The 10,054-nt window shown below is 56.1% G+C and overlaps 5 protein-coding genes and 1 non-coding gene across 6 annotated transcripts; 3 read left to right on the top strand and 3 right to left on the bottom strand.

Moving 5' to 3' along the window:
- Positions 1-430: 430 nt before the first annotated feature.
- On the top strand, positions 431-1,849 carry ASPACDRAFT_1857021 (uncharacterized protein). Its single transcript, XM_020197516.1, has 3 exons — positions 431-691; positions 765-1,581; positions 1,629-1,849. The coding sequence occupies exons 1-3, from the start codon at positions 639-641 to the stop codon at positions 1,824-1,826; spliced, it is 1,068 nt and encodes a 355-aa protein (XP_020055802.1). The 5' UTR covers positions 431-638; the 3' UTR covers positions 1,827-1,849.
- ASPACDRAFT_1881394 (cytochrome P450) lies at positions 1,810-3,765 on the bottom strand (the record flags this gene model as incomplete). The annotated part of the gene is made up of 7 exons (XM_020198237.1): positions 1,810-2,069; positions 2,124-2,159; positions 2,217-2,628; positions 2,679-3,065; positions 3,118-3,316; positions 3,480-3,560; positions 3,618-3,765. The coding sequence occupies 7 exons, from the start codon at positions 3,763-3,765 to the stop codon at positions 1,902-1,904; spliced, it is 1,431 nt and encodes a 476-aa protein (XP_020055801.1). The 3' UTR covers positions 1,810-1,901.
- A 795-nt stretch (positions 3,766-4,560) lies between these two features.
- Positions 4,561-5,596, top strand: ASPACDRAFT_120908 (uncharacterized protein). The gene is made up of 2 exons (XM_020196385.1): positions 4,561-5,310; positions 5,389-5,596. Exons 1-2 carry the CDS (start codon positions 4,758-4,760, stop codon positions 5,544-5,546), a joined length of 711 nt encoding a protein of 236 aa, XP_020055800.1. The 5' UTR covers positions 4,561-4,757; the 3' UTR covers positions 5,547-5,596.
- A 114-nt stretch (positions 5,597-5,710) lies between these two features.
- ASPACDRAFT_t176 lies at positions 5,711-5,781 on the bottom strand. Its single transcript has one exon. It is a non-coding gene; the product is annotated as a tRNA-Gly (tRNA).
- A 727-nt stretch (positions 5,782-6,508) lies between these two features.
- ASPACDRAFT_44123 (uncharacterized protein) lies at positions 6,509-7,441 on the top strand (the record flags this gene model as incomplete). Its single annotated transcript, XM_020201378.1, has 1 exon — positions 6,509-7,441. One exon carries the CDS (start codon positions 6,509-6,511, stop codon positions 7,439-7,441), a length of 933 nt encoding a protein of 310 aa, XP_020055799.1.
- A 514-nt stretch (positions 7,442-7,955) lies between these two features.
- On the bottom strand, positions 7,956-10,045 carry ASPACDRAFT_44122 (ABC1 kinase family protein; the record flags this gene model as incomplete). Its single annotated transcript, XM_020201377.1, has 2 exons — positions 7,956-9,174; positions 9,237-10,045. 2 exons carry the CDS (start codon positions 10,043-10,045, stop codon positions 7,956-7,958), a joined length of 2,028 nt encoding a protein of 675 aa, XP_020055798.1.
- Between the last annotated feature and the right edge of the window lie 9 nt (positions 10,046-10,054).

Raw genomic sequence — 10,054 nt, 5'->3', positions numbered from 1 at the left:
TCCCTTACCTAGTGAGCATCCCACACACTGTGACTGCAAAATTTGCTCCAATGTGTAAAGCCATTGCCGACAAACCCACAAGTATATCCAGAAGACTCTGTGGAGGTCCCTGCTCCCATACCAGCAGAGACATTCAGATAAGAACCAGAAAACTCAGATCTCAAGAACCCTCACTGCGTAGAAGCAAAGATAACATGTGATCACAGCAAAGATCTCATCACCCCGTTCTTCAGGTAGAGCATCCATTCACCGTGGGGAGGGACTCAGATCAACACCTCTGGGAGATGAGATATTCACCCACCCGGCAACCTATAAACAAACCAATCCTTAAGTGTCATCACCAGAACCTGGATCGTGATCAACCTTCACTTCGATAGTGTAAGCTACACCGAGAATATTCACTGCACAGCACATAGCACGTCTGCGACGTCTGTTCATAACATATCTCATTTTTCTAGGTTGAGATTGAGACTTCTTTGTTCCTTTCCCACAACCTCCCTCTCTCTTACAACAACACTACCTCGTCCCTCACCTAAGTTACATAGCTGCTTCACTTTCTTCTTGTCAACCACACTCGCTGGCAACGATATCCAGAGTCTCAGAAGCCGGTCGCGTAGACTAGTTTCCGCTCGATCACCATGCCTCACCCCGAAGAGAAACGCGGCGAAGGAAACAAGGTTACAGGACCGAGGTAAGGCAAACGCCAACACAACACAACACAACACTTTACCTACTGTATAGAGTCTAAAGCACAACGCCCACAGATCCACACATGCCCCCAAGCAGCCCAAAGCCCCAATCCCTCAGCCCACCAAACAGAACAACAACAACGACAACGACCCCACCAAGACGGCCACACCGAAATCCCCCTCCGAAGCGATGCGCGCCGCGCTCACCGCACTAAAACCACCCAACCCCCCAGTCCCCAAACCCACCCCGCTGGAAGTCCTAGACTCGGAACTCCGCAGCTTCTTCGCGGAGGGCATCCAAGCAGCCTCGAACCGGATCACGGCGCTGCGGGTGGCCGTGCTACGCGGCGAGACGGCGGTCGACCTGCGCCCGCGAGCGTCGCCCTACCCGCCGCACCGAGCCCTGAAACCCCCGCGCCCGTCGATCTGGAATCTGAGCTACGTCGCGGCGACGCTGGTGCTGCTGCTCGCGAGCCCGCCGGACCGGGAGGCGACGCGCGCGGCCCTGAAGTGGCAGTCGCAGGAGATGGCGGGGTTGCCGTCGATGGCGGAGATCTGGAAGACGGCGTCGGCGGACCTGGGGAAGCGGTTCGCGCAGGCCAAGAAGGTCGCGATCGATGGCAAGGTCGCCACGGTCACGGTGCTGGGGGTGGATCTGGTGGACGTGGAGATGCTCGATCGCGGGGAGATCAAGAACCGCGATCGGGACTATACCTCCTTCGCGCACACGTTTGTCTTGACGGTGGGGCGCGAGGGATTTCGGGTCTACCAGGCGTGGCGCGCGCAGGGCCATCGGTTCGATCAGGTTCTGGGGAATGATGGGTCGCGGCTTCGCTCGTGGGCCGAGTCGAAATCCTTCCTTAGAAGCTTCGGCAGGCTCTGTCGGGCTCAGGTATGTGTTCCGACGAAGAAGAGATGGGCTTTGCTGACGGAGCGCAGAAGAAATGGTCGCCCGAGTTGAACAGTGCGTATCAAGAGTGTTTTGGCATCGATCTGGACTCGATCTGTGGGGAGGGACGTCCTAAACTTCCTGTTGTCCCGGTTTATCGACCTTGGGTTAGGATCTTCGAGATCAACGACGTCAAAGTTGAACATATCTGGAAGTTTACATGGGATGGCACCCCGCAGAAGTCATGAAGTGGGTCTTTGCTCAAGCATGTTGGTTGGTCTTCTTGGTTACGATGGTAGCCTTACGGTGTTTATCAACAGTATCTAATTTGGTCGTCGAATCTCTCGCCGCTGCACCTTCAGCTGGACAGCAGTGGGCTTGTTGAACCAATATTCTTGGGTTTCGAGGCAGGGTTCGGATGGCGAATCGAGCTCTAGATGGAAGGACCGGAGGATCTGTGGTATGACTTTGTACAACTCGCACATCGCCATCTTTAGAATTGATTAGTACCGATGTCACCGCAGTAGAATGAAAAGAGAGCTTACATGTTTTCCCAAGCAAGTTCTGGACCCGGCACCGAACTGCACCAGACTTAGTACACATACCCCAAGTTTTCATCGCTTTGCAGAGTTTCTCACATGCAGAATGTATTGTCCCAGGCGATCAGCTCCCGGACGCATCCAACGCTCTGGACAGAACTCGTCTGCATCCTCCCCAAACACAGATGGGTCCGATTGCACAATAGGGGCATTCGCACCAATCCGTGTGCCGCCGGGATTCTTGTAGCCAGATACCATTCTTTCCTCGCTGGCTGTTTGACGGGGCAGTGTCAACGCTGTGGTCGGATGGACTCGCATGCCCTCTTTGATACATGCGCTAAGGGATGGTAGTTTCACGGCCTCGTTGTAGACAATATGCGAAGCGCCCAGTTCTCCCTTGGCAGTCGCCGTATCGACCTCCTCGAGCAATGTCTGATAGATCCGCCGATCTTTTACGATGTGGAACATGGTAGCCGCCATTGTAATAGCCGTAGTGTCGCTTCCACCAAAGCTGCGCCTATTAGTGATCAATGCGCACCGGGTTCAACAGCGAGGACATACAAAGCAGCAAAAGCCTCCATTTTCACATCTGTCACCTCGAAATCAAGGGACTTGCCTTTATAGTAATAAATATCGAAGATCCGCGTGAGAATGTCAGAATGACCGGAACGTCCTTCTGCCTTCTTCGCTTCGCTCATGCTGTCTTCTACCACCTTATCGGCTGCTTCTGTGAGGTGGCCAAGCGCCCCGAAGGCCTTTCGTATCCGGCCAAACATGAGTCCAACGAACATGAAGACTGGACGTATATACGAAGGCATGACACCAGCGATTGCCATGGCTGGAATCAGGACGTCGGTGGCTGCTATGTAGCCCAGGTGGTCGTGTCCATTCTGGAGGAACCCGAACATCCGACCAAAGTAAAACTCCCCGACTGCATCGTATGCATACCTGCCGCATGGCTTAAGCTTCAGGGCTGCATGATTCTAGCCTGAGAACTTACACTTGAGCCCACCGGAAGAAATCGACCGTCGCACCTTGGCGGGCGAACTCCGCGAAGCGCTCGAGTAGAATATCGGTGCACTTATCGACATACTTCTCTGCCTGGAGCACATTCGACATTGAGTAGGCATAATTCACGATTCGTCGCCTGCGGGCATGCAACTGTTCGTCGGTTGCTGAGAAATGGTCTGGATGTCGTGCTAGAAGGGCGTCAGCGTCATGCGATCGAATGTGCCACCTGAGACTTACCCCAGGGTGGACGGAAAGCCAAGTAGAAGTCGGTCTAGGTAGTCAGACGGGTCTTGTTATCAGATGTTCTGAAACGATGAGCCAGATAAAGCCCGTATGCTCACTTTTCGAGACTCGAATTGGCACCGTATATAGCTTTCAAGGATCGCGCGTCATTCATGATGAGCTCGTTTGGTGCTATACGAACAATAGGCCCTGGAGAATGTCAGAATAATCGTACGGGCAATCGACTGTAGTGCTCTGCTAGCATACCGTATCTGCGATGCAGCTCTTTTTGCTCAATCACTGCCTTGCCACGGGCAACATGTAGGACGACATAGTCGGGAAATCGAGGCCAAAGGAGGTCCGGGGAATCTGGCCAAGGGATGGAGCCACCTGGCATAGAGTATCCAACCGCCATAATAGAGTATAAGGAGTACTCCCAGATTTTCGATCGTAGCAGATGGAACCATTGTGAGTTGACCACGGTTTTATTGTTTTCGAAGGCGTGCCGGGGGCTAGCCTGGGTTTATATGCATATAGGCAAGCGATCATGATTGCGATGCGGACCAGTGCGTCTGGTCATCTGTGCGCCGGTCGACCTCAAATGGCGTCTTGCAGCAATTAGCGAGCTTTGGATGAGGAGCTATCGTGGTTTCGACGTAACCATGCTGGGATCAGGGATTATAGTCCGCTCTAAGAGCCACCAAGTGGAGATGTCAGCTTTGTAGCGCCAATAGTGACAGATCCGACAGAAAACGCTCTTCTGGCAAGACAGCGATCTCTCGACGGTGCTGTTACCCTTGTTACCTCTGCTTAGTCCAATCAAGCAGCCATTGGCTAGTCTTATCATCCGTGTCACTAAGGAATCTCTCTCGGTTCTGATCAGAAGGCACCAACAGGGATGTCGCAAGTCATTGCATAGGAAGACAATCTGGTTTCGTCATTGGGAAGTAGAGGACAGATGACAGAGAAGAGAGCTCATGTGCAGACTTCAGCGTGCCTTTATTTGCCCGCAACCGCTCAGTCGCCCATGCCATCTACGGATGTCTTACTGTACTGTACTACAAAGTTACCTAACTGCAGAAGAGCCTTTTCGTAGCAACGGCCTCGCTTTGGAGCAGTTGATCTCGGTTATGACCATAGCAGATTGTACAGTAGGAATTCAAGCTAGGTAGTCGATGGTAAAAGAATAAGTTTGGAAATGAGGTGTCTAGCATATGTGATCCATTGATAGTTCTCCGACATCTCCGCAATCTGCATCCGCAACCGCAACCAGCCCTCCGCTTGTTATCTTATCGCAATCAATCAATCAATCAATCCACCTCTCCCCCTAAATCTCACCCGAATGAATGACTACATCCCAGCTCTTGACCACCCAATTCAACACCAACCTCCCAGACTCCATCCACAATGGAAACCCCACTCCCAGCAGCCGATACCCCGGCCGATCAACCCCCGGTCCTCAACTACATCCTCTCCTTCCTCCTCGTCGGCGTCGCCTGGGGCTTTACCACCCCCTTCATCCGCCGCGCCGCCGCCGACTTCAACGCGCGCCAGGAGGCACGAACCGGGCTGTCGCAAGGCGAGCACGACCCTGATACTGCTAATGCTATCCCCCCAAACACCTACGGCAATAATGAGCCCGAGCGCGACGCCCAAACTGTGCCCCTGAACCCAATCTCTACCTCCGAACACAACCGTCCCTCAACCGACAGCAACAGCGACAACGACGACAGCGCCAGCGAAACCGACCTCCCCCCAACCCCACCATCCCAACAACCCGTCTGGATGCGTCAGCAGTCTTCAGTGCATCATCCGCAACCACAAAAATCCTGGCTACGGACGAAAATCGTCTCCGTGTTCTGGACGGTGGTCAACCTCCTCCGGACGCCGGCGTATTCGATTCCGTTGGTGGTGAACCTGACGGGGAGTATTTGGTTCTTTCTGTTGGTGGGGAAGCATGGTATGTTCCCGCCCCCGCAAACGAATGAGAGATTTAGGGGTTGAAGATAATCACTAACTCCGTTTCTTCGGTGCATAGAACTCTCCCTCACAGTGCCGTTGGCCAATTCGAGCGCGTTCCTGTTTACGGTGCTGGGCGAGTGGTACGTGGAGCGGAAGGTGATTGCTCGAGAGACGTGGGTGGGGATGGCGTTGGTGTTGGCGGGGATTGCGATTTGTGTGGTGTCGAAATCCTAGGGGTTTACTTGTTATACTGGGGTTTAGCTATCAATCTGGAATTGACATGCAAAAGAAAAAAAAACAATATGTGATATGATGTAAGGTTGTGTTGCGGTGCTGCCCGCGGTAGTATTATATTACCACGAGTGTTAAAAAGAAAAGGTAAGCAAAAAGGTAAGCATTGCATCATCCGTGAATCGAACACGGGCCTCATCGATGGCAACGATGAATTCTACCACTAGACCAATGATGCTGGTTCATGTTATAGCCTTTACATTTAAGCAAAATATCCCATAGCACTTACGTAGAAACGGTCTCAAGTGCACGTAAACAGCACTAATCAATCCACATCATAGCCTAGTCTATATAAAAATCACCCAATCAATTATCATGATCTATAATGAGTACATCATACCCTTCTGCTCCCTAAAGCACCAAAACACTCGACTCACCATCGAGTAAACGATACAGCATGCAGTAAGCGTGCATCAACCCAGGACCATTCGATAACTATAGTTTGCTTGCCCCCATAGCATCCACCCCACCACCGCCAAAGACATATCAACAATACCATACCTTCCACACCTCGACCACACTCGCTTCCAAGTTCTCATCCATCAACATCCTCAGCAGTCTCAACCGATATTCACGCTGAACAAATGCAGCCAGAATAAGAGCGATCGTGATCCACCGCCGGCCCTCGGCTTACCCCGGATTTCCTTACCCCGGATTCTCTTCCCGCCGGGCGCACTCCCACTCCACCTCCGACCCAGCCATGTCCGGTCCATGTCCATGCCATAAGTTATCCACCAGGACAAAGTCAGCAGCAGCGGGCAATATCCTCTATTCCGACCGCAGCTCCCACGCCAAACCTCCACCTCCAGCTCCCCTGCTCTACCTCAGACCATAACCCAAACCAAACCCAAGACCTCACAGCAACACCCCCTCCCCTCAACCCCCATCCACAAAGAAAACAGCTCATGGACCTCACCGACCCCGCCCACAGCCTAGGCACCTTCCGCACACACCCACGCACCAGCCGCTCCGGCGACCAAGAACTCCCCTGGAAACTGATCATCCCGGGCGGCGAAGACGACGCCCACGAGCAGCAACAGCACAATACCTCAACCCCAACCCCCATCCTCAGACCCACCACCACCACCGGTCTCCACCCCGAATCCACAGAAACATGGTCCGCCCGCATAACAGGGGAAGTCCTCCGCAGCATCGGCAAGAACAGCATCCTCGTTCCGCCGCGCCCATCACCCCAGCAGCAGCAGCGCTCTAAATCCGCACCCGCGCCAGCACCCGAACAGGAAGCAGATTCGATATCTCCGAAATCGAAGAGATTATCCCCGGTAGTAGGATCACGACCAGGACCAGGACCAGGACCAGGACCAGAACAGGGGGGAGGGAGAGGGGGTACCAGCTGGCGGACGGCGACGACGACACCCCTCCTCACCCCCAGCCCCTACCCCCACTCCCACCCCCACAGTCCAAGCCCAGGCCTAAACCCAGGCCAAGGCCGGCCCTTCCTCCGCCGAGGAGGATCTACTACGGACACGAACACGAACACGGACACCGTCGGGGGTGGTGGTGGTGGTGGCAGGACCCCGTCCCCGCTACCGCCGCCTCCACCTCTACCTCCACCGTGCACGAAAGTTGATCTCCCAGCGTTACCGGGGTCGAGTGGATCGCTGGCGCGGGGGAAGGGGCTGCAGGAGCAACAACATCCCGAACAACCCAGCCCCTTGACGGAGGTGGCGAAGCAGACCGAAACCCCGAGCGGGAGTGCCGGGAAGCACGAGGACGACGAGGCGGAGGCCGAGATCGTGATGTTTAGTACAGCGTATCCGGGGCAGGAGTGGAAGCCTGCCGGGTTCATGGAGGCGCCGGGGTGGGGGTATGATTGATGACAGTAGGTGTTTCGGGGGGGTTGGCAACTGCGTGCTGTTGGGTGTTGTGGATAACATAATGGGTGGAGGGGCATTGTATTCTTGATTACGGGCTGAGCATTTCGATAGGTGTCTTTCGGATGATTAGTGGGAAGTCCGGGGGCAAGGGAGGCGTTTGTTATTGCAGTGGGAGGGAGGGATCATGGCGCTTTGGAGTTTGGGGTGGTTTGTGTACTGTACCTTAGCTTGCGCAATCTATGTCTGTTTAGTATAGGGATGATTTCGGGGACACATGCATTCAGGAGAATGGTTACTGGCGACTTCGTGTGAACAATTTAGGGAGCGATTTCGTCTAATTATCATTGTAGACGCGTGTTTTCTGTTGAAGCTAAGTAGGGACCTGTCACCTAGCTCTACATATCCAGAGTGGCTTCGTCCAAGTTAGAAAAGGAATACGAGGAGAAGAGTATATATGTGTATGTGTATGATGTACAGTACAGTGTAGACCCACCACCACCAGACCCCAAGGACTCTATCCCTCGAAAATATTACTCCCCAACTCCACCCCCATATCCTTCGCCACCCCGCGCATCTGCAACTCGATCTCATCCTCCATCCCGCCCCCCAGCCGCAAAAACTGGCGCACCTTCGTGAACCAGAAGAACAGATCCGTCCCGAACAACACCACCCGGAACACCAGGTGGCCCCAGGCGCCGCGCACCCGGGCGGCCACCCCCTCCGGCCGGTCCTCGGCCAGCGCGCGCGACGCCCACATCCCCGTGATCTTGACGCGGTTAACGGGACTCCCCAGGAACTGGTTGTTGGCCTGGACGATGCGGAGGTTGCGCCCGATGAAGATCAGCGGGCGCGGCCACTTCTCCTCATCGCCCAGGATCTGGCGGATCGCGCGGCGCGCCGATTGCTGCATCTCGTAGTGCAGGGTGCTCGGGTCTTCCGGGGACAGCGTGCGGGACACAGAGCGGTGGGTCGAGAGGTCGCCGCCCCGGTAGGGGCGCATTAGGGTCGCCGACGCGAAGAGGTCGGTGTTCTGGACGCCCCACGAGGAGACGATCTCCGTCAGAGTCGTGTTGTCGAAGGTGAGGAGCGCTTTCCAGAACCGCGCGTACTGGTGCCGGAAGGCCGGTTCCATGTGGATGTACAGACCGTGGTCGATGAGGACGAGTTCCGGGTTGCCCGACGGGGTCCGCCGGATGAAGATGTTCCCCGGGTGCGGGTCGCAGTGGACGTACCCCCACAGGAACATCTGCGCGGAGAAGAGGTCGACCATCGTGGTCATGACCTGCTTGAGGGAAAGGCCTAGCCCGCTGTCGCCGTAGCCGCCGCGCCAGTGGGTGCGCTCGGGCTTGAGCTGTGCGCCGTTGCGATCGAGGTTGGGGTGGGGGTTGGGTTGAGCCTTGCTGGACGGCGGGTCGAGCGGCGTGCCGTGGCAGCCCGGCGTGCCTTGACGCCATCCGCCACGCCAGGGTCGCGTGATGGAGTTCTTGTCCCAGAGGCGGACGCCCTCAATCCATTCGGCGGTCATCACCCGCTTCGAGCTGAGCTCGCGGTAGACCTTGGGGATGTACACTCGGTCGCGGAGGCGAGGCTCGCCGGCCACCAGCCGCGCCATGTTCTCGGAGTTGTCGGCTTCATTCTCAAAGTCCGTCTCCAGGGAGAGTCGCTCGGTGACGTATGGGACCAAGCTGTAGAACGGGATATCGAAGAGCCGGCTGTAGATCCATGTCACAACTCTGCTGAAGTTAGCATGCGCTCCCGATAAATTACAAAACCGCCGAGTGAGCCGGAAACATACTTGAAAGCCCACAGATCCCATGTGATCTGCTTGCCGATCTCCCGTTTCTGAATCTTGATGGCCACCTCCCGCCCATCCGCCAGACGAGCCCAATGCACCTGCGCCACGCTGGCACTGGCCCGGGCCGTCCGCTCCATGAGGCCCTTGCCAGGCTCCCCGGTGAAGGAGACCCCAAAGACCTCCTCGACGGAGCGGCCGCCAAAGTCCTCGCGGATGACCTTCTCCACCTCCTTCCAGTCGTTCTGCGGCGCATCGTCGAACATGCGCGCGAACATCTTCTGGAACTCGGGCGGCAGGATGGCGGACTGCATGGCGATCGCCTGGCCGATCTTCAGGTACAGGCCGCCATTGTGCCGCAGGAGGTCGGACAGCCGCTCGGCGTTGCGCGTGTGCACGGCGACGATAGAGCTGGCCAGCGGAGGGTTGGGGCGGAAGTTGATCTTGTAGTCCAGCGCCACGAGGAGACCCAGGCCGAAGGTGCGCGCCGTGCGGGTCAGGCTGGCGGCGTAGAATTGGTTGTCGACCGCGTAGATCGCCCCGGCGGTGAGGGAGAGGTAGACGAGGCGACGCAGCCATTTACGCGTGCGCGTGTAGGTCTTGGCTGGGGTAGGTTTGCCTAGGGAGGCCGGCGAGGGCGGGACGAAGGGCTGGTATCGTCCAGGGTGGACATGGCGGCGGCTGGAGAGGGCTGGGTACCGCCGCGGCGGAGCTGGGAACTGGAAGTGGTGGTGGTGTGCACGCGAGCGGACGAGAGGAGAAGAGGATACAACGGGAGAGCGCAGGAGGCGCAGATAAATGGCTGATGCCATTATACCGAG

Source organism: Aspergillus aculeatus, assembly GCF_001890905.1.
Source record: "Aspergillus aculeatus ATCC 16872 unplaced genomic scaffold ASPACscaffold_9, whole genome shotgun sequence".
Taxonomy (NCBI): domain Eukaryota; kingdom Fungi; phylum Ascomycota; class Eurotiomycetes; order Eurotiales; family Aspergillaceae; genus Aspergillus; species Aspergillus aculeatus.
Note: the sequence above shows the minus strand (reverse complement) of the source record. Positions and strands in the feature narration are given on the sequence as shown.

Excerpts from the sequence above, each read along its gene's own strand:
- ASPACDRAFT_1857021 (XM_020197516.1), top strand. The coding sequence starts at position 639 with ATGCCTCACCCCGAAGAGAAACGCGGCGAAGGAAACAAGGTTACAGGA. Across the intron at positions 692-764 it reads AACAAGGTTACAGGACCGAG|ATCCACACATGCCCCCAAGC; the intron begins GTAAGGCAAACG and ends CAACGCCCACAG. Across the intron at positions 1,582-1,628 it reads GCAGGCTCTGTCGGGCTCAG|AAGAAATGGTCGCCCGAGTT; the intron begins GTATGTGTTCCG and ends GACGGAGCGCAG.
- ASPACDRAFT_120908 (XM_020196385.1), top strand. The coding sequence starts at position 4,758 with ATGGAAACCCCACTCCCAGCAGCCGATACCCCGGCCGATCAACCCCCG. Across the intron at positions 5,311-5,388 it reads TCTGTTGGTGGGGAAGCATG|AACTCTCCCTCACAGTGCCG; the intron begins GTATGTTCCCGC and ends TTCGGTGCATAG.